This window comes from Monodelphis domestica, chromosome 7 (genome assembly GCF_027887165.1).
Source record: "Monodelphis domestica isolate mMonDom1 chromosome 7, mMonDom1.pri, whole genome shotgun sequence".
Taxonomy (NCBI): domain Eukaryota; kingdom Metazoa; phylum Chordata; class Mammalia; order Didelphimorphia; family Didelphidae; genus Monodelphis; species Monodelphis domestica.
In genome coordinates this window covers 113,959,268-113,986,351 of record NC_077233.1, presented here as the reverse complement: position 1 = coordinate 113,986,351, position 27,084 = coordinate 113,959,268, and the positions used below count along the sequence as shown (strand labels likewise).

At 34.1% G+C, this 27,084-nt stretch overlaps 1 protein-coding gene across 9 annotated transcripts in view; it reads right to left on the bottom strand.

Annotated features, from left to right (window-relative positions):
- Positions 1-27,084, bottom strand: part of BNC2 (basonuclin 2) — a 505,926-nt gene that overhangs the window by 139,713 nt on the left and 339,129 nt on the right. For all 9 annotated transcript variants that reach the window (XM_007499604.3, XM_056805332.1, XM_056805333.1 and 6 more), the window contains one exon: positions 26,170-26,272. In XM_007499604.3, the coding sequence (XP_007499666.1) occupies positions 26,170-26,272 (103 nt within the window). The remainder of the gene's footprint in view (positions 1-26,169; positions 26,273-27,084) is intronic.

Here is a 27,084-nt window from a genome sequence, read left to right as displayed (position 1 = left end):
CACATACCCATTCATGAACGAGAAAGGCTAATTTGTCCATTCCCGCAATGAAATTATTCTTTATATCCCTTCATTTGGGTTATATTGCTAATCATCTAAAATATTCAATGGCTCAATATTACTTCCAGAATACATAAAATTAATGTTTTGGTTCATAATTCAAAGTCCAATACAATCTGATTCTATCATTAGCTCCCAACTTCTCACCAAATGAATACTTACTCATTCTTCTTAAGAAATCCCTTGCATTTTTCTCATGTTGATGCCATTAATAAGGCCACTTTTTCCTCCTAATACTATCCTTTCCATTGAAATTCTTACCTACCAAAGGACTATCTCCTCCATGAAGCCTTCATTTCTCAGTCTAAAGTAATGGAATATAAACTCCTTGAGGGAAATAAATGTTTTATCTTTACAAGGAACCTAATAAAAATCTGTTGAATGAATTTCTTCCCCCTCTCCATTCTTCAAGCTCTTAGTATCTTTGTATGTACATATTATTATCACCCTTTATAAATTAATTGCATGAATGTTTTAAATACTTCAACTTGACTTTACAATTCTTAAAGGCAGGGGATATGTATTTTAATTCTTTTGTTATCTCCTAAACTCCCCCACCCCAAGTGTCTAGAATAGTACTTTTAGTAGTCAGTATTTGTCAGAATTTATTGAATTAATGAATACAAAAAATATGTATATTAAAGCACTTTGCAAAAAACTAAAAATATCTAAATGGAGCTACCTTTGTTACACAAATTGAATTAAAATTAATCAGAAAGTTTTTTAATTAAAGGATTATTATATACAAAATCTATAAATGATAAAGTCTCAGTCTTTAAGTTATAAGATGAGGAATAACTAGTTATTTATCACATACCAGATATTACATACCAGATTTACAACAATAAAAAGAAACCGTTTCAGTTCTTAAAATTACAAGGTATGGAATATCTAGGTACTTATGAATTAGAATAACAAGAAAAAGCTAAGACAGCATTCCTGTTGACTGGTAGATCAAGATAAAGATGATATTTTACCTTGCTTTCATAGGTCATAAAACTTCCTTTCCCCCAATTTTCCCATATTTATCCTAGCCTCTCAAGAGACAATAAGGGTGGGCATTTAGGTTACTTCCAGTAGTGACTGGGTAGAAGTTTGTTTCTACCTTGGAGGCTTATTTTTTTCTTTCTTGTTTCCCCACTCTCTTTACTGCCTGTGAATTGTGGCGGCAAATGTTAAGGAAATAACCCTAATACCAGGATGCTTATACTAGATATTGACCACCAATCCTGGCCAACCTTGGCTAAATTTGTGGTTAGTGGGCTACAATTCTGGTTTCACAATTGACAAGAGCCATGGATAATTTGGAGATATCTCAGAGGAAAACTAAAAATAATTATAGACTTTGAAAATACTATCTACTGGAAAGGAATTACTTGAGCACTATTGGAGAAAAGAATTTTTAAGGAGCTAAGTAATGTTTATTCAATATATGAATTTTTTCCTTTGGAAGATAATGGTCAACAATCCATCTGCAGTATAAGAATAAAAATGAACAGGTTTTAATTGATGTAGAATGGCTATAGGTTAGATAAGATGATTTTTTTTCAGACATTAAGAAATTGTTCAAAACTAGAAGCAATTACTGAGAGAATATTCTTCCCTGGAGACCTTCAAAAATAGGATAATACTGATGATTGTTTTAATTTAGTTCAACTAGGTCCAGGCCTGAACTAGATGACTTACAATTGCATAATAGAAGATTATTCAATGAATAAGGAATAAGTCTACATTTTTCCACATAGGAAAAGATACAAAAATTCCAACATACAGAAATCACAGATAGAGCTAGGAAAGGGAAGGAAAACTCATTTGTGTCAAGATGAGAAAAATCATGTGGACAACAGCTGGAATTTTTGTGGTTCATTAATTAACGTAACCACATTTTCATGGCACTGGCAACTAAAGAAGAGAATATGTTTCACTTTAAAGTAGTAAAATCAGGTTTTATTTTTTGGAAATAAAGACAAAAAGAAGAAAATGTCTGGTGGGGGAATTTCCAACAATCAAAGAAGATTAGAACCAAGGGTAAAATTACTTCAATTTTAAATGACTGACTTTACCTCTCAAACAAGGTAAAATGAATGTTATGCTACAGAATTCACTTAAATATATTTTTACGGAAGATTGAATGAAATAAGAATATATTCAGCTGAGATGTTTCCTAATGTGTGAATATAAAAGTACTTTTTATTGATTGTAGAAAAATCAACACCTCAAAACCAAACTGTTTCTACATTAAAGAACTTGCTTTATCCACAACTTCACTTACACAAGCTTAATAAAAAAAAGAGAACATGTGCTTAGTTGATTTTCATGGAAAATAACTTATTTTTCAGGTACACTCCATTAAGTAGTTGATACATTCGCCTTTCAGGTTTCTCACACCTGTAGGTATTAGTCATCAGATAGGAAATAAAGGGTAAAAGAAGTGGAATTGCTTTCAAAACCACATAACTTTACGGCATAAGGCATTTAATATTTGTGTGAATATGGTCTAAAAGGAGCCCTTTTATTTCACTAGCTTCCAGTCTTACTGTGGTATATTTCAGAAAAATTTTTAATGTTCATTTCAGGCATTCTGACAAGAAAAAAAAAATAAGTCATAGCCATTTATTTTGGGAGAAGGCCAACCTACCCTTACATTTGGAAGCTAATTGTTTTGAGAACTGAGCCTCCCCTGATTCTATTCCCCTTATGCTTCCCAATTACATCTATAGCAGTGGGTCAGTTTTCAGAGGTAGTATACTCAATAATACTATTTTAATTTCAAGGAGAACAACTTTTAATGGGAATTTTTCAAGGGATTGTTATTAGGTGACAATGCCATTTTAAAAAATAAGTTTATTTATGTGACATTTTAAAATTTGTAAAATACCTGTGATGTAAGTAATAGAAATATTATTTTCCATATAAAAATGGAAGCTCAGAGATGTTAAAAAACTTAGGAAGAGTTTTATAGACAGATGAAATATTTATTAAATGCCTGCTGTGAAGTCAGGTACTGTGTTAAGGACTGGAGATACAAATACAATCAACTAAAACAATACCTGACCTTAAGAAGCTTCTGCTTAAATGGGGAATGATGACATAATACAAAGTGTCTAGAAGGAAAAGTTCTGTTAATATTGTCCCAATCTTTCATTTATATCTGACTCTCTGTGATCCCATTTGGGGGTTTCTTGGCAAAGATATACTAGTGGTTTGCCATTTCCTTCTCCGGCTAATTTTACAGATTAAGAAACCTGAAACACAAAGTCAGATAGCTCATAAATGTCTCAGGTCAAATTTGAACACAGATCCTCCTCACTTCAGGTTTGGTGAAATGAAATGGAAATGGATGGGAAATATGGTGGAAGCCTAGATCCGGGCATGATGGAGCTCAAGCTGACTAATGAAAGCCTAAGGTTATTCCAGGAAGGAGGATGAGAAGGAGATAGTGATACCTTGTTGGTGGCAATAAAGCCAGTAAGGTTCAAAAACCAGAAACTAGAATTCATCTTATAATTCCAAGATCAAGTATTCAGTCTATTAGTGATAAAGCTTTTTAAAAATGTCATTAGGTTTTTGTTTTCATTCTAATTACTTTGTGAATAAAGTCAACTCTGAAAGCCCAATGAATTCATCTAGAAGTTTATAGAATATATAGCTATTTTTATCTTTGCTTTAAGATTATGCTACATTTCACAATGTATAAACTTTACCCGATTATAATGGCATGTCATTGCAAGGAGACTGGCACAGGAATTTCTGCAGATTTAATGGAGCTTTAGGAACCCAGCATTTCATCATCAATGGGCCATTTGGAGTTATTAGAGGTTCAGAATTATCCAATTACAAGGTGTACAATTCTTAACACAATCTATGCTAGACAAAAACAAGCCATAGGCTTAGAGCCTGGGTAGAATCTTCATGAATGGAAATGAAAACATTAAAAATGTTCAAGGAAGCAGAAGGTCAGAAAAAAAGAGATATAAGTGTAATTAAGAAAAAGTCACCAATTTTCTGCTTAAGAAATTTGGGTTGATTTTGGTACTGATGTATGTTATTTGCTGTGTTTTGAGAACACTATGTAATTTAGAGGAAATGAAACATAAAATGATAATTAGTATTCCCTCCAAATTATAGCTTTTGAACTACAATGGCCAAAGTTGGATTAATGAAGGCTATAATGCTTTTAAAAAAAAGATAAGCTTTAAGTAAAATAGGCAAGAAAATTATTCTAGAAAAGCTTTAACACCAAGAAAGTAGGTTTTTAATGGCTTTTAGAGACAAGATTTTTGAGACTTTTTCTTGGCATCTGAGAGCATAAGGATCATCGCACTTGTCATGTACAACTGTTTTGGTCAGTATTTCTAACACCAAAACACTCCATGTAGTATTCCAAAACTTTGGGATACAAACCTTAAACTAGGTTTACTTTGGAGGCTTTCAAAGAGTGAATGAGGTTTTTAAAAAGTAATGGCCTTGGAATTCAGAGATCTAGGACTGAATTACATTTCTGAAATGCACTAGCTGTATAGTCTCAGACAATTCCAGTAAACTCCTTGAAGATTTAGTTTAATTACCCATAGTATAATACTAACTCACATATAAAGGATTTTTTGGCTTTTCTTTGAATTTTTTAGAAAATGGATTTTTTGGAGTTTTTAAAAATGTCAGTTTCCCCTAGTATTTCTCACCAGAACTATTGCATATAGCAAAAATAGTTTTGCTATAATGAAAATTAAAGGAAAAGTAAATTTTAAAATGGCAGGAATGATCCATGCATATAAATAAAATGCATGATACTTGGGGACATGCTACCTCATCAAGTGGGGATGTCTTCTAATATTGTTTCTTTTGAGGTCTGCTTTTTGCCTAAAATCATGTAAAAATAAAGTTAGATTATTTTGTGATTGTTCTATCAATTTATATTGTTGTAGTCAATGTTTAAATTGTTTTCCTGACTCTGCTTATTTCACTCTATATTAGTTCATACAGATTTTTCTATACAGCTCTATGTTCAATAAATTAATCATTTCTTATAGTATATTGATATTCATTCACCATAATTAGTTTAGCTATTTTCTAGTAGGAGGATATCTATTTTTTCCCCAATTATCTGCTACTGCAAAAAGTACTGTGATAAATATTTTGGTTTGTGTGCATCTTTTTTTTTCTTATCAACAATATCCTAGGGATATCATATAAATAATATAATCTCTTGAGTCAAAAGATATGGATATTTTAATTACTTTTTTACATAATTCTCCTTTTCAAAATGGTTATACAGATTCACAGCTCCAACAACAATGCACTAGTGTACTTCCCCACACACACACACTTATTTTCCCATTTGTTTTGATTTGCATGTTTACTATTAGTGATTCAGAGCATTGTTTCATACAGTTGTTAATATTTCACAATTCTTCCAAGAACTCTTTTCCTATTCTTTCAACACTTATCTAATGGAGAATGGTTTTGATTATTCATTATTCTTTATGGGAATTGTAACTATTTGATTATATTATGTAAAGAATCTCTTTAATAATTTAATTGGCATAGCATTAAAAGTGCAAATTAACTTTGGTAGTATTGTTATATGATTATACTGGTGCAGCCTAGTCATGAACACCAGTTATTTAAATTATTCATTGTTTCTTTAAATGAGATTCTGTAGTTGAGTCAATGAGTATTTTGTGTGCTTTGATAGACTGATTCCAAAAGCAAATATTTTATGCATTCTTATTTGCAGTAGGAATTTTTCAAATATTTCCTCCTGAGTTTTAAGAATTGTTATATAATTATTATTATATTGTCTACAACTGCTGAAACTGTCTCAATTTGTAACCACGAATTTCCTAATATTTCCCAAGGAAACCAATATATCATCCTCAAATACGAAAACTTTTATCTATTTATCTAAAATTATGCCTTTAATTTCATTCTCTTCCCTATTATTATTATTTCCAGAGTTATATTAAATGATAGTGGGGAGAGTAGACGATCTTGTTTTATTCTTATATTTAATGGGAAGGCTCTACTATATCTGAATTGTGCCTAATGTTTGCATTTAGTTTTAGATAGGTAATTTTATGATTTAAAAAAAAGATTCCTCTAAGTTTATACTTTGTAGAGTTACATTAACGAATGTTGATCTTTGGGGAAATGGTTTTCTCAAAATATTGAGATAAATAGGAAATTTTCAAGATTTCTGTTTTTAATATATTATTTATTTTCTTATTATTGGATCATCTTTGCATATCTGGTATAAATATACTGAATTATTTCTTGGATGAATTGCAATGGTCTATTTGACAGGTTTTTATGTAAAAATTTTAAATTAATATTCATTAATTATATTGTACTATGGCTCTCCTTCAGTATTTATCCATCATTGATTGGATAGCAGGACAATATTTGTTTCATGAAAGGTATCTTATAGTCTGTATTTTCAAATTTTGATATAATTTAGGTAATGTTGAAAATATTTTCCTGTGAATCTATGAGGACCAAGAGTGATCCCCCCCATTCCTCTTCTGGTAACTTCTTTACAATTAGTTCTTTTTCAGATATTAGGTTAAGATCTTTATTTGTTATCTTTGAATGCCTTCCTCTATTTCATTATATTCTCATTTTTCTTAGTAGACAAATGTGCCTATTAGACTGTGATAATTCTTTTATTTTTTCTGGTCTGTTGTGATTTCACTTTGTGCATGAGCTTTAGAGATAATTTAATTTTCTGTCCTCATCTTTTAAATCAGAGTGACTATAAGTATATCGATTTTATTATTCACTTAAAAGTAACAGCATTTACTTTTACTTAAAATATCCATTTTTTGTTTCCAGGTTATCTATTTCTACTCTAATCTTTGATAGCTCTTTTTTATGTTTTTAAATGATTAAATAAACATTATTATTGATTTTCCAATTTAAAAAAATGTTTATTGTTCACTTATTCTTTCTCTTTTTCTTCTGTTAATACACATTGTAGGGATATGATTTTTACACTGAAAATTGCTTTATTTACATCCCAGAAATTTTGGTATGATGCTTAGTCATTACTATTTTTATTTGCCTAATACTTGACTGTTTCTCTGACTTGTTCTTTGATCTGCTCATTATTTAGGATTTCATTCATTGGGAATTGTCTTTGGTATATGCTCCCTGAATTTATTAACTTTTTTATTGATCTGAAATTCAGGATTAGATGTTTACTAGTCGTGTGACCCTGGTGGAGTCAATTAACTTCTGCTTGAACCAGTTTATTCAACTGTAAAATGGGGATAATAGTACATATATTACAGGGTTGATGTAACAATTAAATGAAATAGCAGTAATTAGCAATGTGCCTGGAATATAAACATTTGCTGAATATTTGCTTCTTTCCCTTACTTCTTTCCTTTTGGATGACAGTCTTTAAAAAATGTGTTTATTATTTTTATAGACTTTTTTTTACCTTTGCAACAGTTGTTTTGCATGGTCAGTTTATTTTTAAAGTTTTATTTAATATTGAAACATTTGAATATTCTTTAGTTATTGCATGTAGAAGACACTAACATCTTTTAGCTCTTGTTTTTCAAGCAATTCATTCGATTCTATATTGTCTCCCCTTACTTATCTTTTGTTAATAATATCTAAAGAGGCAGATAGGTGGTTCAGTAGTTTGAATTATGTGCCTAGAATCCTGAAGACTTGAGTTAAAATCTGACCTCAGGCACTCACTAGCTGTGTGACACTGTGCATATCACTTAAACAGAGTAAATTTTGTTCCAGTTCCTCTTTTTTTTTTTAATTTTGTGTATGTCTTAGTTTTGGATTACCTTAATTGTAAAAAATATTATAGGATTTTTTTAAACCTGTTGCTCTTTTTCATCTTATTGGATTATTTAATCCATTAACATTTAAAGTAATGAGTGTGATTTATATTTTACTTCATTTGTCTCTAAATTTTCCAAATTGTAACGATCTCTCTCTCTCTCTCTCTCTCTCTCTCTCTCTCTCTCTCTCTCTCTCTCTCTCTCTCTCTCTCTCTCTCTCTCTCTCTCTCTCTCTCTCGTTGCCACTTTCTATATTTTTGGAGTTTTACTTAACTTAGTTTCTTTTTTTACTCATTCTTTTACCTAGTTCTTTAATTCTTTCCCTCTTCTCTTCTTTTCAATTAAGTAAGGAAACATCTTCCTTCATCTCCTTCCCTTCAACTTTTGTTCCTTGAGTTTAAAATTTTCATTTTCTATATTTTTTCTATAAAGAGATTTCTTTTCTTAGCTCTTTTCATTATTTAACTTCCTTTTCTGTCTATTCTGGACTTTTATTCTTTAATTCATGGCCCTTATTTAGTCCTTTTTTAGTTTCTGTAGCCCTCAAAGAATCAAAGATTCTAAGGTAACTATTTTGGATTCCCTTTTATAAACAATTTCTGTGTTATTGCCTTATATCTCTAATCCCCTGACTACTTTTCTGTTGTGCCTCTCTTTTAGAAATACCAAATTCCTACATGTTATGAAGAGGATATTGTCCTGTGGTAAGAATTTTCATATGTTCTTATTATATACTTTATTTTTAACTATTGCCATCCCCACAATAATTCTTTCTCCCCTTTGTTATTAAATCTCCATCCTTGGTACATATTCTCCTCCACATTTTTATGTTGATTGCCCCCAGAAGTTCTAATTCCCCATCTCCTGAGGCAGAAGTTAACCTTTGCTATCTCAAGGTTTGCTATCTCAAGGTATAATTTTGTAAATTATACCAAATGTAAAGTCCCTATTTCTATTTACAGAATATTTCTTTTCTGCTTTTGGGAGCTTTCACAAGTGGTACTCCTCTTTACTCCTGTTTCAATTCCTCCCCTTAGCTTCCACCATATTCTCTTATAGTCTTTTTTCTTACTGTGACACTAGAGGAATCATTTCCCCTTTATTAACCACTGACTTGACTGGGGTATATCACATAACGCCCTTTGTCTTTTCTCTTTCCTCGCCCCTTGTATGGACATCCTCATTGTGAGAGTCACATAATATTATTTCAGGCTTATGTTTGATCATCATTTTATCTGACTTCTGCTTTCAACTTTTTTCTTCTGGTATACCTTTAGAAGGAAATTTCTTAAAGGTCTCTCATTATTATTGCTGTTGCTGGTTGTTATTTTTTGATTTACTATTTTATATTTCTGTCATATGGAGTACCTTAAATGCAAATAATTTGTTTAGGTATTTTTCTTTCTAGGAATGCTTTGACTACCTCTGTTTACAAAAAGTAACACTGATTTTTTTTCATTAATGGTTACATTCAGGATTACAGGTAGATTGCTTGATCCACCACTTTTCAGAACATATTATTCCATTCCATCCAGCAGTAGTGGATGAGTGCAAAAGTCATGTGCTATTCAAACTGCCTTTGTTTTTCTACCTGAAAATTATTCTCCTCATCATTTTATAAGACTTTGTTCCTTGTTGTTGAGTTTGTCTTGGGGTATTTTGTAACACACTGTTTTTATTTATTTTTTTCCCCTTGGAGGGAATGAATAGATTCTTTCAAGGCTTCAAAGTTCTGAACAGTTTTCTTGCATTATGTAGTGTGAAGTCTGCTTGATTTGTCATGTTCTTCTGCAAGATCTATAATCCTTGTTTCTCTATGCATTCTATATTTGAGATCAATATTTTTTGATTGTATGAAGTTAATTTTCTTATTTAAAATTTCTGCTTTTTAATTTTCTTCAAGACTGTCCTTCATTCTTGAGTATTTGCATTACAATCAATTCTTGTATCCTTTCCTCACCGCTTTGAAGAGATGTAGCAGAATGGATTCAAGCAGGACATAAATTCTGCTTTCATAAGTATTATTTCTCTTTTGAAACATTTGGTCATGGTTCTATGCTATTGTAGGAATCTATTGGAGCCTCTGCTTCATTTGATGTTAATTCTTTTTCCTTTGACTTTCAAGTTTTATTCAGACATATCTGGAATATCTTAGTTGATCTAGAAGCTTCTATCAATACCTTACTGGTCTGTCATTAATTGAGTTTTCTTCCTCCTGAGATTTTTATTAATTTCAGGTTTTACTCTTTATACTCTCCTAGTGCTTATTTTCTGACTCTTTTACTTATCGTTTTCCCTGGGGATTGGACCTCTTCGCATGATATTAGACTCACATTTCACTAGCCTCAATCTCTGTCGCAAGTGGCTTTGGGGGAAATAGGACTTGTATCAGATGAATCCTTGGCTCTTTCCCCTACCACCAACCCCACATATATCCTGTGCGTGTTCTCTCTGGTCTTAGTTCTCTGGTTGGGCTCTAGTATAGGACAGATTGATGCTATACTGCAGTCCCAGTCAGGATGAGCTTCTTAAGCTTGGTTTTCCCTGGCACTTGGAGTGTGGGAAGGGGTAGAACCGAGTTCTGTTGCAAGGTCACGTATCACCTTGTGAAGCCCTGCAGTAAAGTAGGAGGTGGCAGGGCAGGTGTGTGTTGGAGGTTAAGGGTTAGTCTGCTCTGTTGTTCATGGAAATTTTTTTTTAATTAGTTTGCTTGAAGTTTTAGAGGATGAAAACAGCTGAAATGGTTTCATCTCTGACTTAAAATTCCTATGTTGGAGTTTTGGGAGATTGATACTTGAACGGAATTAAGCGATATTACTTAAAAGTCTCCCATCCACCCCATATGCATTATTTCACTTGCAGCTCACAACGACAAAGTGGCGCCGGTATTACTCTATCATTTTTCACAAAAGGGGCCCGAGGCTCATCGAGGCTCAGTCTTGCCCATCTGCTTATATATCTAATGTTTACATGGCTATTGAGTATCAGAAGCTAGACGGGAACCCATAGCTTTGTGACTCCAACTATAGCATCCTACTGAACAGAGCAATCTGCCTCTCTTACTAAATCATACTAAATCATATATTTTCAGCCTCATACAATTGAAAAAGAAGTGCCTCTAAATCACAAAGCACCATTTATGAGCGAGTTTGTTATTTAATAAGAATATGATCATTAATAGATATTTGTTTAAATATTTGAATTATTTTGGAAGTCTAAGTGTCCATCAGTATTGAGAGCAGATAGCAGGTATCGTTGGAGCCTTATTTTATTTACATTGCCATTTTCTCTTAGCAAAAAATGGTTTTTGCGTAAATGAAATAACAGGCTTTGAGTACTAAGCATGGGAGAATAACTCACCTTTAGCCATCATGGTAGCCCACAATTAGCCTAAGGGAGAATTTGAGCTCCTATTGTGAATATATTAAATTCAATATTTCAAACAGGATTCCCCCCAAACCCACCCCACGTTTTATACATAATAATGTCCCCACAATAAAGTTTGGAAATCATTAAAATCGGAATGAGGAAGACATAAAAGATTAATTGTGTTATTTTTAAAAGCATGGCATGTACCACCTACAGTCAACTCTTGGGTATTCAGTAGCTTATGACGTAAACAGGCCTTTGTTTTCTTCTCCTTCCTCTCTTCATCTACTTTCTCCTTCCCCTTTTGATAATGCTATTGATCATTTACAATTCTACCAAAGGGAGATCAAGGGTAATAAAAGGATATTTAAAAGTAGATGAGAGGTCTTTATGCCAGCTCTAGGAAGTTGAACCCTATTAGGTAAAGTGAAGAGGTAGGAGTAGAGCCATTATCCATATTCCTCTATCCATTTTTTTAGTTATTGAGGATAAGGGAGAGATGGTCATGGAATATGCCTTGATATTCCAAACACACATGTTTCTCCATTAAATGCAAAGAGAATATTTATAAATCAGATTCTATTTTAAAATGCACAAAGAAATTCCAAAGCTCAATGGGACCTTGAAAAAAAAGTCCTCCTTCGATACTTAGAAATCTAAATAACGATCCCTTAATTTATCTGATTTCTAAATTCTAATTTTTATATATTATGGTTTCTTAAAATGGGCCACACTTATATAAAACTTCCTCCATCCTTGCTGATAGTTCATTCTGAAACCACAACTGACTATTTCGTCTACTCCTAAACTCCATCTATCACATACATATAATCTTATGACACTGATGAGTGTTTTCTTCTCACTTGCCCAGGGCCACTTCTGAGCTATCAAACTGCTCCAGTGCCTAGCAATCTGGGTGGGATTTAAAAAACAAAACAAACAAACAAAACTTCCTAAGAACTTCATCATCAGGTGAAGGTGGGAGGAGAGTTATGGGGAGGTGAGGGAAAAGGAGAAGAGAGGAAATGCCATTTTTATAAGGTAGTATAAGTTAATAAACACCACTAAGGAAGGAAGGCTCGATGACTCTCACACCTAAAAATGAGAAATGTGATCAAGAAACAGAAAAAAGCAAAATGTTAAATCTTTCTTTCCATTTACAGTCTGACTTATATGACTTGTGAAAACAAGTAGCTATAAATCACTTAGGGTTCAGGACCCATGGAACTGGCATATATCTATCCCTTCTGTCATGGAGCAGAATCCAAACTTTGAGGAAAACATTCAAGTCTTAAAACAGTGTTAAAAAAAAAGGAAAAAAGGAAAAGGGATTATCAGTAACTGTGGCCAGTTATTTTTATACTTTTTAGGGAAATAATAATGATCATTGGGGATAAAATTTCCCTATTAAATGGCACCAGTCAGCAGCAATGAGGGAAATTATTTTCAAATTTGAAAATTATGTAACTTTTCTTGAGATTTTTGCAGTATTTAAAGACCAGTAATAGAAACCATTTGCCAAATTCATTTAGTCTCTGACTGAGGCACACATATGTGATCTCCTAATTTACAGCTTGCATGTACAGATGTTCACACTTAGTAAAAGGGTTTCTTAATAGCTTTTTTTAATTAAAAGTGTGTTGATAATAGGTGTTTTAAACATATCCAAACAACACAGCTGAACTGACAAATGCCCGTCTTCATGCCTCACCATGCCTCACATTGTCCCAATATTTTATAATACAGAAGATGATGCTTTGGTTGCATGTATATAGCATAAATGTTACTAAAAAAACCTCTGAATGAAATCTTTCATTATTTTTTCTCTCTATGATCTGTTTCCAAGTTGAAAAATTTAGACTGCTACTAGGTTTATGTAGCCGAAAGGAGAACCACACAGACGCTGCTCGCTGTCTGCAGTTTTTTTTTTCCCTTTGCAAAACTTTGAACCCCATCCAGCTTTGACACACTGCCTCTTCAGTTAATAACTATCAAGTTTCCCCTTGTCTCCTGTCTACTTTTCTTTGAGGCAATTGCGCACTCAGCACCCCGAGATAATAACACACATCCATAAGATAAAAGCAATGGCATTAATGTAATTGTCTGCCTCTCTCTCTTTAGCCTAATCTTTTTTTTCCCTTCAGTTTTGACTGCCTGTGTGACACCTGTTTTTGTCTCCTCTGATCCTACGACAGGTTTTCCGCTGACAAGGTTTTTGCCTGACAGAGATTCTGCCAGACGAGAACATAATAAAATATGAAGAACTGCTTGTCAGAGTTTCTGCCAATGCTCACATGAAATAGGAAAGGAGAAAAAAAAACTGATTTTTTTTTCTAAGGGGCCCCTGTGATGGTCGCTTTTGGACTGTCAGGAAGAAGACCTCCCTGGCCAATTTCTACAAACCAAACAGGTGTTTTCTTTTAATGTTAGGGTTTGTGGGTTCTTTACCACCCCCCTCAACTGATACTAGAAAACATGTAAAGCCAAAAGTGGGGAAAAGGAATATATGCTTTAATAACATAAAGGGAGAATTAATAGTATAATGATCAAGTGAAATAATATGTGGAAACTATTTGGGAAATCTTACTTAAAACTTCATAAATTTTAACTTTGATTAGTATTATTGTTGTTACTTGGAATAAAACTATTTAACGTAGGCCCTTACCTTTTGAATAAATTTCTAAAAGGTGATGGAGTTTTTGAAGAATACGAATTAATGATGGAAGAGACAACCTTGTAAGAACTAGCTTCTACTTATCAAAATGATACTTTGGCTACTACATCTTTCTAGTCAATCAATATTCTCTAAGCACCTACTATGTGCCAAGCACCGAGATAAATTCTGGGTTACAAAAAAAGAGGCAAAAGATTCAAGGAGCTTACAATTTAATGGGAGAAAGGCAAACACATATGTAAAGCAAGTTATAAACAAGATAATAGGAAATTATTGAAAAAGGGAAAGAACAGAAAGCAAGAGGGGTTTGGGAAAAGCTTCCTGTCAAAGGGGAGATTTTAGTTGGAACTTAAATGAAGTCAGGGAGGTTAGTAGTCAGACCAGAGGAGTGGAGGCATTCTTGACATAGGGAACAGCCAGAGAAAAGCCTCTGTAAAGCAAAACGATAACTGGAAATCGAGGAAAGTTGGAGCGCCTTAACATTCTGAAGATTCAGAAGAAATGAAGTGATGAATCATCTAAATTGAAAGCAAAGAAGTTGGGAAGAGTGAAATTTTGGCATATGACAATGAATAACAAAATATTAGATTTTGGATTGGAGTTATTAATATTAGGAAATATACAAACTGCTCGTATAAGTGCCCAGGCACTGAAGGTATTCAGTCACAACTTTTCTATTACATTCTTAGATGTTTCCTCTTTACACCAAGGTACTATGCTCCATTTGATTTCCTATGATACAAAAAGTTTATGACCAAGAAAACTCTTCCTGTAGCAAAGTTGTATACTTCTGATTAGATGGCTCCATATTTGTACAAGTTCATGAATCACACTTAGGGGTATATAATGAGTCAAATTGGGGGCATCTTTCAAGCATCAATGCTGAGCAAAGAAGTGCTGCAAATGTATACCTTCGCACCAGGGCACTTTTCTGGATACTGATGTCTAACCCACCACTACTTATCATCCTAAATGTAAACACTGAACATGTGCCAATTTAATGGCATATTAGCCAAATGGTCTTTGATCATAAGATTAAAGATTTTGAATGGGGGGGGAGGGGACCTCTAATTAATCATTCAGTGCTTTTCTTTCATTTTTACACTTGAAGAAACTGAGGTTTTAAGAAGTTAAATCACATAGATAGTCAATGTCAAAGGAGGAATGTGGACTCATAACTTCCTGCCTCCAAATTCAGGTATGCCGCAATCAATAATGGGTTCAATTTCAGAAACCTCTGAGGATTTGAATTTTAAAAGATACACTTTACAAGAACATATTTCTTTTGAAAAATAACTGGAAAGAAATAGAATACTATGTAATATACTATGAATTTACTAAAGTTTTGTGGGATGAGATTATAAACACATGAATTATTTGGAGTTTCTTTACTATACTTATTTATCCAGTGATTTCCTTGTTCAATATGAATAATATGGAGGGGACAATGGAAAATTGGAACCTAGCAGAGCATCAATAATATGATGGGGATACACTTTTCATGTCTTTGATCCATTTAATTCCTGCAATTTTACCTAACAGGGTCTTCTAGGGTGAAGATAAGGAATTTGTTTCATTTATAACTCCTCCAATTTGTGCTCAGTTTAACCTGGTGAACTCCAGTTAATTAAGATGTTCCTATAAACAATTAAGCTTCCTGTAGGATCGTTAGCAAGATATAAAAATTTATGATGTAATAAAATGTAATAAAATGATAAAGTGGTTAGCCCATCAAAGCACTCCATGAGCAGTAGTAGAGGTGTTGAAACAAGCAAATGTGGCTTTAACTTTTTCTACAATCCCACTACTTTGGGCAAAAGCCACTTAGGACTCAACAAGTCACTATCCTTACCATTGAAATGACTTGTAGAGTTCGCAAAATATGATTTTCAGAGTTAATCACTTTCAATTTCTGTTCAAATGAAAGCTTAAGCCACCTTTTAGAGTAGTGGGCAAGCATGAAATTGAGCCAACATTGCTGTAGTGATATCACCAACTCCATTTTCAATGGATCAGAGTCATCTGACCTATGCTAATGTCCAGTGAAGAGGGTCTTCTTATCTTACAGATTTTAAAAAAAGATAATCCATCATGTAACATGATGAAACTTAGGGAAGGAAATCCAAAAGATGACAGATCCATTTAATATTTTAATCTTGAAAAATTCTGAAAAAGACATGAAAATGTAGTGCCACTTCATAAAAAAACACCCCTTACCAACCAAATGTGCTTCATCTCAAAATCATATTACAGGGATTTTATAATTTCTCTCACCAATCTCACAGAATCTTGGAATTAGAAGAGACTTAAGAATTCATCTGACTCAGACTTGAATAGGAATCTTCTCTGATCATCAGTCATTCAGTTGTCACTTTGAAGGCCTCCAGGGATGGGGAATTCACTACTTCCTGTGGAAGCTATTCAATACTGTACAACTGAAATTATTGAGATGTTTTTCCTCTTTGAAAATTCTATCCATTACTCCAAGTCATGCTTGTACCTTAAAAGGAATTCCATCAACAAAATCTCCCCGAATGGTCATTGAGATTTGGCTTAAAAAAAACCTTCACTGCCTCTTGAGGCATGCTATTCTACTTCTGAACAGCTTTAACTGCAACTACAGTGAAGTGTTCTATCTGAAACTTTTACTGATTGCAAAAATGTTTTTCTTATAGGATCAAGTAAAACAAGCACGCCCCACCCCCAACATATGAAAAGTTTTCAAATACTTGAATCCAGCTCTCATATTGTCTTCCAAAGCAACTTCTCTTCATCCAAACTAATAAGCCCCAGTGTATTCATCCAATTTTCCTTTGCCATTTTCTTCAGTCCCCACAGCATCCTGACCACACTTCTCTGACCAAAACACAGCTTTTCAATATCTTTCCTAATATATAGTCCCTGAACCTGAACACAATACGCAAGATATGATTTGAGACAGCCAAGTGCTAAAATTACTACCTCCCTTTTTCTGGAAGTTATTCATCTTCACACAATCTAAGGAAGAAAGGAACTATATTCATTTTTTCTTCTGATTAATACAGAATTAGACCCAGGACTGGGTCAAGTAAATAAATAAAGTTTGGAATATAAAACTTCATAGAATCATGTTAATGATATAGATTGCATAGCTATTCCTTTGGAAGGAAATCAAATGTACAAAATGGGATAAGGAGATGAGCATAAACATGATTCAACCAGGTGTCCTAAAAAGAATATGAAGCATCATCATGCAGATGTGGAAGTTTAAAAATTACCAAGAAGTCGGGGGAGGCACTGTATTTGATTCATTAATCAAATGAAAAAAGTCAGAGTTACTGTAGAAGTTGTCCTTTTTAAAAACTATCAGCTGTAGTCAGGGGAGTATAAAAGAATGAGCTAAAAGAGGGCATCATGCCCTTGGGTCAAACAGAGAAGGACTCCTCCCCTGTCAGGCCAAAAAACAGCCCTGTTGTTGCTTTTTAACATAAAAGTGAATCAAGAGAAAAGAAAAATAAAAAGACTTTGGCTGCTGAAGTCTCCTAACCCAGATGTCTCACTTGAGTTGCTTCAGCAGCTAAAAATTAATTTATCTGGCTATGAAGCCTGCATTTTTTTCAGATCCCTCTCTGAAACTATGGAGGATGGTTTGTTGGAATGAGAGGAGAAAAAGTCTACTGAGAAGATTCTTTTTGCATCACTCTCTAACCTACCAATATTCAGTGAGACCCTGGGTGCTCACCACAGCCCACTCAAATCTCCACATACGGAAAGACAATTTCTTGTGGTCCCAGAAAAAAAAGAAATATTTCTAGTCAAAACCTGGTAGCTGTTAATTGTGGATGAGGTATTTTACCTCTCTGAGGATTGGTGCACTCATTGTAAAATAAGGACAATAATGTTTCAATTAAAGGCTTCACAACACAGTTGTGAGGAAAAAATTACTAAAACTTAAAGCATTACATAAGTGTGAGGTATAACTTATTAAAATAACTACAGCCATTATATTGCTAGATTAACTGGACTCTTAACTTTGTAGTAACTAAACTCTGTATTTATTTTACTTAGTCACTATATGGAAAAAAAAAGACTATGGCAGGATGGGGAAAGATTTAAATTGGAAGTAGCAACACAGACATGTAATTCGAAAAGTCCTACATGACATTCAGAGATCATCTTGACCCCCAAAAGAAAGAGGAGATCATCAGTGAAAAACAGTCCATAACTAAATAGGAAAGCTACTATGCTTGACAGCATGATCTTTCTTTGTTCCTTTCTCCCCGTTTAGGCATCCTCACTCTCTTGCTCTTGTCCCTCTCATGACAACTTCACAAATTATCTTTTAGAAACTGTTGCTCAGTCACCTGGAATAACATGAAGTCACAGTACTGTCATGCCCCCATGCTTGTGATAGAAGAGTTTCTATTGTGGGAGCCTAGGCAGACAGGATTGGCAGATAGGAAAGAAAATTATTTCTACTGATTGTTTATCATGTTCAGTAAGTAAGGAGGAATATTAAGCAGATACTAGTAGGGGGAAAACATTTTCACAAGCAAAGCAAACTTATTGTGTAAAATATGTTTTGAGGAATTCATAAACAATAGACTCTGACAGGAGTTAAGAATTGACAAAAAGCTTTCCATACTATTTGCTGAAAAAATATCCTGGTTTTATTCTGCATTATAAAGCTCTTTCAAGGTATACTGACTCAAATATATTAACAAAAAATGTCAATGGAACACCCAAGGCTAATGGTTCCAGAAATGAAATTGGCAAATTGAGAAATTCTACCACATAGTGCTTAATAATAAAGATGTAGATTCATCAACCCAACTGTATACAATTAGTTTAATTTAGATTTTTTTTCTTGGATATGATGGTAAAGACAGCTGAATAGCTAAGACATACTTGAGCAGTACAGAACAGTGAAGTTCAGTAAAACCCAATAAAAGAGCTAACTTGCAAAATATAAAATCCTGGAAACACTTGATTCTAAGTAAAGTACAAAGTGCATGGGTTATACAATGATGAGATCAGACATCAAATTGTCCCCTACATAGCTGTCCATTACTTAGCATGGAACAGACAGAGATGCTGGAAACAGTGTCTTGCTTAGGATAGCTTTCAACTAAATTATTTAGAAAATATTTCTAAGATAATTTGCAATGCTTAAACCACAGTCCCATGATAAGATGCTATTTTGTTTCACTAATACCATTTAGCTAAACAGAAGGAAGGAGAAAGAGAGGTAGGAGAAACGACTTGGTCTGCATAAATGTATCATTTCTAAGTTTCAGTTTCCTAGTGTAAAGCTAACTGTATACACATGAACTACAATCGAAGAGAAAACATCTGTAGAAAATGAAGAGGGAAAGTCTTTAAATGCTTAAGGCAAGTCTTTTCCAGAAGAAGTAACAGAAATATTACTCCGAGTCACTTGTAAGGTAAATGAAAAATGCCCCAATTACATGTGGTGGAGGGATTTGTTGCATTTTGGCTGAATATGGAGCTCTTTTTAAAAGAAATATTTTGGCACTGAGATTACAGTAAAGTTTATAGGATCATGGCTTGATGGTTAGAACTCATTTTTACACATGAAGGAATTGAGGCCCGGAGAAGGAGAAGCTAAATGACTTGCTAGTAAATCATGTAACAAGAATTTCAAACCGGGTCCAATGACTCAAAATCCCAATACTTTTTCTAGTATCTTTTATAATGTGGCCTCTGATATTTATCACTCAACTGAAAAAGTACTCTTCAAAGTTACAAATGCACTGAACATTGAATTTGATCATCTTTTCTCAAACTTCATTTTTTGAGACTTCTCTGAAATATTTGATGTCTCTGGCTACTCCTCCTGGATGCTATTCTCCCCCCATTAAGTTTTCATGATATTGTTATTTCTTCTTTCTCTTCCAGACTGCTTCTCAGACACCTCTGATGAATCATTATCCGTATCATGACTTCTCACTAAGAGAATTATCTCCAAGTCTCTGTTAGGAACCACCTTCTTTTCTCTCTTAACTTTCTTTAGGTAAAAGTCTGAATTATCATGGCTTTAATTAGCATCTCCCAGAAGTTTCTTGACTCTAGATATTGAGCCTTAGTTTTTCTCTTGTGTTCCAGTTCTTTATAACCAAATGCCTCCTGGAAATTTCAAACTGGATGTTATATATGTGTCTCAAACTCAACATGTAGAAACAGAACTCATCTTCTTTTCTCAAAAATCTATCCCTTTTCCAAACTTTATTATTTCTTTTTTTTTTTAACCCTTACCTTCTGTCTTAGAATCAATACTGTGTATTAGTTTCAAGGCAGAAGAGTGGTAAGGGCTAGGCAATGGGGGTTAAGTGACTTGCCCAGGGTCACACAGATGGGAAGTGTCTGAGGCCATAGTTGAACCTAGGAACTCCCATCTCTAGGCCTGTCTCTCAATCCACGGAGATACCCAGCTGACCCCCAAACTTTCTTATTTCTATAAAGGCCACTATTGTTCTTCCTGACAACCCAGGCTTGAAACGTCCATCATTCTCAATTCTTACACCAGCATTTCCATCAATTGCCAGATCTTGGCAATTTTATCTCTCCAATTCCCTCATCTCTCCTTTTCTCTATGCACCCACTGCCATCCGACTTCCGAAACTCTTCACTTCTTGCCTGGACTTTGCAATAGTGTCTTTATTATTCCTCCTGCCTCAAATTTCTGTTCACTCCAATACAGCTTTCACACCACAGCCTAAGAGATTTTGTTTTCCCTAAAACACGGATCCATGACTTACTTAATGAAGTCCACTGGTTTCCTTTTACCACTAAGACCAAAAATAAATTGCTCTGCTTCACAAAATGGCCCCAACCTATTATTGCAATCATATGAGATGCTACTTCTCATCTATCTACCCTACTATACAGCTAAAATGTCATTCTTTCCCAATCCAAATCCATTGCATTTCATCTGTCACCTCTATGTCTTTCTGGCTATTCCTTAGGTCCAGAATGGTTCCTATAAATCTCAGGTAATATTCCATTTTCTGCAACAGATGACTGGATGAGAGGTAAGGAAACCTAGGTGTGATTCCTGGCTCGGACAGTCTCCAGCTATGACACTGGACAAGTTCACGTTTCTCTTCTGTAAAACAGGGATAATAATAATTCATGACCTACTTCATGGGACGAAAATGTGAAGTGAAGAAAATATTTTGTAGAATTATATGAACTGAGGCAAAGTAAAGTGAGCAGAACTCACCTTACAGTAACAGAAATATTGTATAATGATCAACTATGAAGAACTAAACTAGCAGCAGCAAAACAAGGATCCAAGATAATCCCAATGGACTCAAGACAAAAAAATGTCATACCTAATCAAAAAAGGAACTGCTGGAATCTGCAAATCAAAGCATGTCATCCTTCATGATTTTTTTAACAAAATATGTGATATGTGCTTTTAGTCATGACATGGGGAATATGGAAATGTGTATTTCAGGAAAGCACTAGTATAATTTGTATGAGACTATTTACCACGTTGGAGAAAGGAGGAAAAAGGGACAGAATCCGAATCACAGAATGTCAAAAAATTATTCTCAAAAATTGTTTCTATGTATAATTGAAAAAAATAAAATGTAATAAAATAAATAAATAAAAATAAAAAAATTTAATGCAGTATTTTGTAAACATCAAAGCATTAACCAAAAGTGAATGCTTATTATCTCAAAAGAAAAAAATGCCATTAACCCAATAGAAATATGTTAAGGAAGAACAATGGAACGATGATATAGTATATAGTACCTAGGCCAGGGAAAGTAATTATATAAAACAAAGAACCCTGGACTTCTATGCCTGAAAAAAAAAAGATGTAGACCAGCTGGAGAGAGTTGAGAAAAATAAATGGAATATCCCCAATTTTGTTGCCTTGGTACTAAGTAATAAAATACCAGAGGAAAGCTTCTAATCCTTTATGGAGTCTTTTTAAAAAATGACACAAGAACTGTACAGCATGAGATGTGGAAACTTGTGGTCTGTTGATCATGGCTACTTCTAAAGGTCAGTAAGTTAGAAAGGGCAAGAGGGGAAAGAGGACATGAAAACTCTAGATACATCATTTAACATATAGATCACACAATTTAACCTTTACATCCAAATCCTACTATGAGATGGCTCAGGTTGGTTACAGATGTATTTCTGGGAAACTATTTGTAAATACAATACTTTTAATCCTTACAGCTCATTGCTTAAAGTAATTTTAAGTGAATACTTTTTAAAGTAAAGAAATGTTTGGTAATGCAGCTAATGAATATAATTCTTCTGTTCTTAGTCATAGAATTTTATTTCAATGGAGAGTGAAAGGAAGGAAAGCTGTGTAGTTCTCCTTAGCATTTCAAAGTGACAGGTTTCAACACCCTAATATAATATATATGCGTTTAAGATGACATGATGCAAGAGTAGTGGTAGCCATAAGTGGAAGGACTGAAGTATTGTGAAAAGGTCACTGATTCTTTCTTGAGTCACAGGACCTAGGTTTGAATCATTGTTCCATCACTTACTTCCATGTGACCTTGAACAAGTTGGTTAATCTCTCTGGACATCAGTTTCTTCATTTTTGATATGAGGGGCCTAAATTAGATGATCTATGATACTTCCAGCTCTAAATTAATGATCTCATGAGCTACCCTTCAATTAAACCTTGACCATTGGGGTGGCAGAACAAGGAAACAGGGTCAAAAAACATATTTTTACCTATGTCACAAAAGGAATTCTTTGATAAATCTGTTTTTCATTGATATTTTTGGTACTTCTGAATAGAAAAGAAGTGATATTTAAGGAATCACTTCTTTTTCAAGAAGAACAAAACATTTTAGATGAATAAAGCAAAATATAAAGAAAACAATGAAAAAAAAGTCTAGCAATTGGCATGTTAAATAGTACCACTGTGGTTTGATGCTCTCTACTTCAATAATTCCAATCCTACAAATAGACATGTATGTTAATGTTAACTTTACACAGATTAGTCAAGGAAAAAGAAATATGAGAAAACTGCCATTTCTAGGATATTTTCCACCTATATTCTTCATTATGGTTTTCAGCTTATTCAGGTTAGATGAACTTGGAATTTACCTAAAAATGAGTATATTTTTAAAAAAAGGAATATTCTACATAACATTTGGTTTCATATTAAAGATTAAGAATTGAAATTCATTAATGACAAAAGGTAGTAAATTTCTAATTAATTCAGTGGACACTTCATTAATATTTAAAAGTAGTTTTCCAAATTGTTTAAAGGAAGTAATTTCAGAAAAAAGCAACCATACTTATTGAGTCATTTTAAAACCTAGGTGCTATAGTAAATAATGAATGAATTGGTTGCCATTGAAATGCTTTTTCAATATTTTTGGAAAATTGCTAAAATCAACAAATTAAACAGGTTTGTCACTGTCTTAAAGAAGTAACATATAAGCGCATGCATAATCCATGCCTGTGAAATATACATATATAGATGATATATAATTTATATTATATACACATATGTACATACATATATATATGACTTAGTTCACTAAGTCATGAAATTTTAACTCTGCAACATAGAAATCAAGGATATTTGAAATGAAGATGACTCTAGTCAAAAGGTCCAAACAAATATTCAGAAGGTTTTACACAGGATGTGGTTTTGAAATACAAATTTTTTTTAAGGAATATTTGATTTTGGATTTGAATTTTTTTAATTTTTTGGCAACAGGAATTTAGAAAAATATTTTAATAGCACCAGAGCAGGTGGGGTGTATTCAGGACTTCTCTGAAACACTTCTATGAAATGGGTTCTGGTGGTCTTGTTTCCATCCCATCCACTTTGAGATAAAACCACCTACTAGAAATCCCAAGTCACTTTGTTGTTTTTCTTTTCTTTTTTTTTTCCAGAACTTATGTGTGTAAGGCAGCCAAAGAAGACTGCTGTGTTTCACCTCAGAGCAGAAATAATTGGAGACATGATTTCTGGGTTTCTGTGTAGGGGGAGGGTAGTGAAGCAATTAGTCTGAATGCTGGGGGCAAGAAAAGTGGGCGCTCTCATCCCTACCACCAACTCAAAGGCTAGGAGCCAACCACTCGCTGTCATGTATGTGGTAATGAAGGAAAGGGAGAGTTTGAGATCTGCATAGCTGAATGTGCATATTTTGAATTGTACAAAGATATATGTCTGTGTGCATGTATGGATAGGAAGTAAAAAAAAGGAGGGAGAGAGAGAAGAGAGGAGGAAGAGGGAAAAGAAAGGGAGGGGAATGGGAGGAAGGAAAGGAGAGGGAAAGGGAGAGGGAGAGGGAGAGGGAGAGAGGGAGAGAGAGAGAGAGAGAGAGAGAGAGAGAGAGAGAGAGAGTGAGAGAGTGAGAGAGAGAGTGAGAGTGAGAGAGAGAGAGAGAGAGAGAGAGAGAGAGAGAGAGAGAGAGAGAGAGAGAGAGAGAGAGAGAAACAATAACTTTTTTATATTTATACTTATCCTGGTCAGAATCTGAGAAAATGTAAATTGACTGTAGTATACAAATATTAACTATGCATGATGTGCTAAGTATAAGGTTTATTATAACAAAAAGCTAAGGAAAAGTTTGCAGAAGTCATATGCCTAATGCATAATCTTGCAAATATCTGCTCCCTGAGTAATCATTTATGCCAAGTGATGAAACCATTAATTTATTTATTTCTTTGCCAGTGTAACTTCCATAGACAAAACTGAAATATAAACAAAGACAAAAAAGCTCTTTGTTTTTTGCAATAGAGAGAGGGATGCTACCGGCTACTCAATGAAAGAAAAGTTGATGACCATATAGAGAAAACAACTGGGCTTCATCACTGACAGTACTATAATTCATTCCTTTCTCCATCCATTAAATATGGCCATTTGTCATAAAGATCTATACATATTTAGTTTTTATGAAATAAAATATTTTTGCTCAACTATCATGGCTGATGCTTGGGCAAAAACAGCCAACTGGGGTGGGTGTGTGGGGCAGGAGGGAAAGCAACAGGATCCATTAATTCATTCCAGTTAGGAGGGGAACCCCTAAGTAAAATAGCTCTTAAAAGAAACCAATGACACCCACATAGACTTGTAGTCCCTGGATATCATTCTGCAATGTTCTTAGAGATTATTTCCTTGCTGTTATATAGGCAGTAACAAGTTCCATGGCTGTCTATAATATGGAATTGTGTCTCTGCACATATTCCTTCCGCGTCTTATTCCCTCCATTCTCATTCTTCATTAACATGAATTAAATTCCTCTCCTACACACATAACATCCTGAAATCAGCAATCCACCACAGATGAATACCATTTTAAGGTTCTGTATTAAGACCAGAGATTTTGCTAGAATCACAGGAAACTTATGGAAAATTCAACCTCACTGGATATCTGGCATCTTAAGGGAATAAGGATCATGCCCATTTGGGGTCAATTTCCTGGAATGACAGAACTAATCACAGGTGTAGATTTCTCCTATTTGTCAGATTCACTCCACTTCTGTTCCCTGCCTTAATCCAAGTGAACAAAATCCTACCCTTGAATTCTACTTCTGCTATTCTTATTCTTAATGCTATTTAATAGACTTCTGCTAACATAATACAATAAAGCTATGTGGAATATTTACCTGGCGAACAGCCACTGACATTTCAACTTTCTCTTTGTGCCCTTTACTCCATATCACAACCAATGAAGGTGCATTTTTACAGATTTTTTTTCATGGACAGTCTGCCAAAAATTCTTCTCCTTTACTCTCTTACCCATCCTTAGTTCCACGCTCCACTCCAGCCTCGAATTTAACATCTGGTGGCATGAATTCAGCTACTTGAGCCTATTATAAGGGTGAACAGCCTTAGAAGCCTTTTTGCTCAGCCAGAATATGCGCCAACTTCATTCTGACATCCAGGCTTTGAAAGGCTGACTGTGGTATGTTTGAGTTTCCATCAGGCTGCTGCTATGTGCAATATGAACTCTGCAGACCAACCATACTATAAACATCTGGCCCTTCTGCTGAGAACTGCTAGCATAGCGTTACTTCTTGGAGACTAGAATATGCTCTTTGAGCTTCGCAAGAAATGGTAACAAACTGAGTGCTTCCACCAACACTTGGAGTCACTGCCAGTAACTGGACCTCTTTTTTTTTTCCCCAGGAGCTGTACACACAGACACACAGACAGACAAACACAAACACAAACACACACACACACACACACACACACACACACACACACACACACACAAACAAAAATAACCAAAACAGGAAGTAAAGCCCACAATTCCCTCACCATGTGCCACCCATCCATGTTTACACTGATCACAGGTCCTCAGGTTAATCTTCCCGGGCTGGAAACATTCACACGTGCAATTTACCAGTGTACAGCGGATGGCCTGAAAAAGAAAGAACAAAAATAATACGTAATTATTTGTCTGAATGTCCATTTTCTCACCATTTAAAAATTAGGGGCGGGGGGACACGTAACCCCACTGGAATAGAAACATACTACTTATTTTTTGAATGAACTTTAGCATAAAGACAAAACATTTATTATTAATGAAAGTATGGGGATGTGCAGAGAAATTGAATTGTCTTAAGGATAAAGCTTTATAAAAGATAAGCAGCTTTCAAATAGATGTATCAACATCTCTGAGCAAGTACAACAAAAAAGGTTATTTCATCAACATAATATATCGTATTACTGTACAGTTGTATACATCCTTAAAAGAATACAAACACAGGCTTGAGGAAAACATCTCTGATATACCAAGCCCCTACAAAGTAAATAAATCTGATTGCATCTCAAAATTTAAGTTAATCTGCTCAGTTGTAATCCAAGATGAAACTTTAGTGGACAAATATACATAAAATACTACAGTGGTACCCTTCTTTTCCTGAAGTTCATTCAAATGCTTTGCTCATCTCACAGATACGAAATGACAAAAGACAAGCATCCCATTGGTTCATAAGAGATAGCAAGGAACTTTGTATCTATTATGTCCCAATTATCTGTTCTTGATGTGACATCCATTTCATTCTCATTTAGGAAATTATGATATTTTCATTTTTCCCCTTTTAGGTTAATGATGATGAAGACAATAATAATAAAAATAAGTTGTCAAGGTCTTGCTTTGTATTTAATTCTAAACATGCAGTCTAGAAATAGTCTTAAATGTGAATATTCCAAATACAAGGAATATAACTG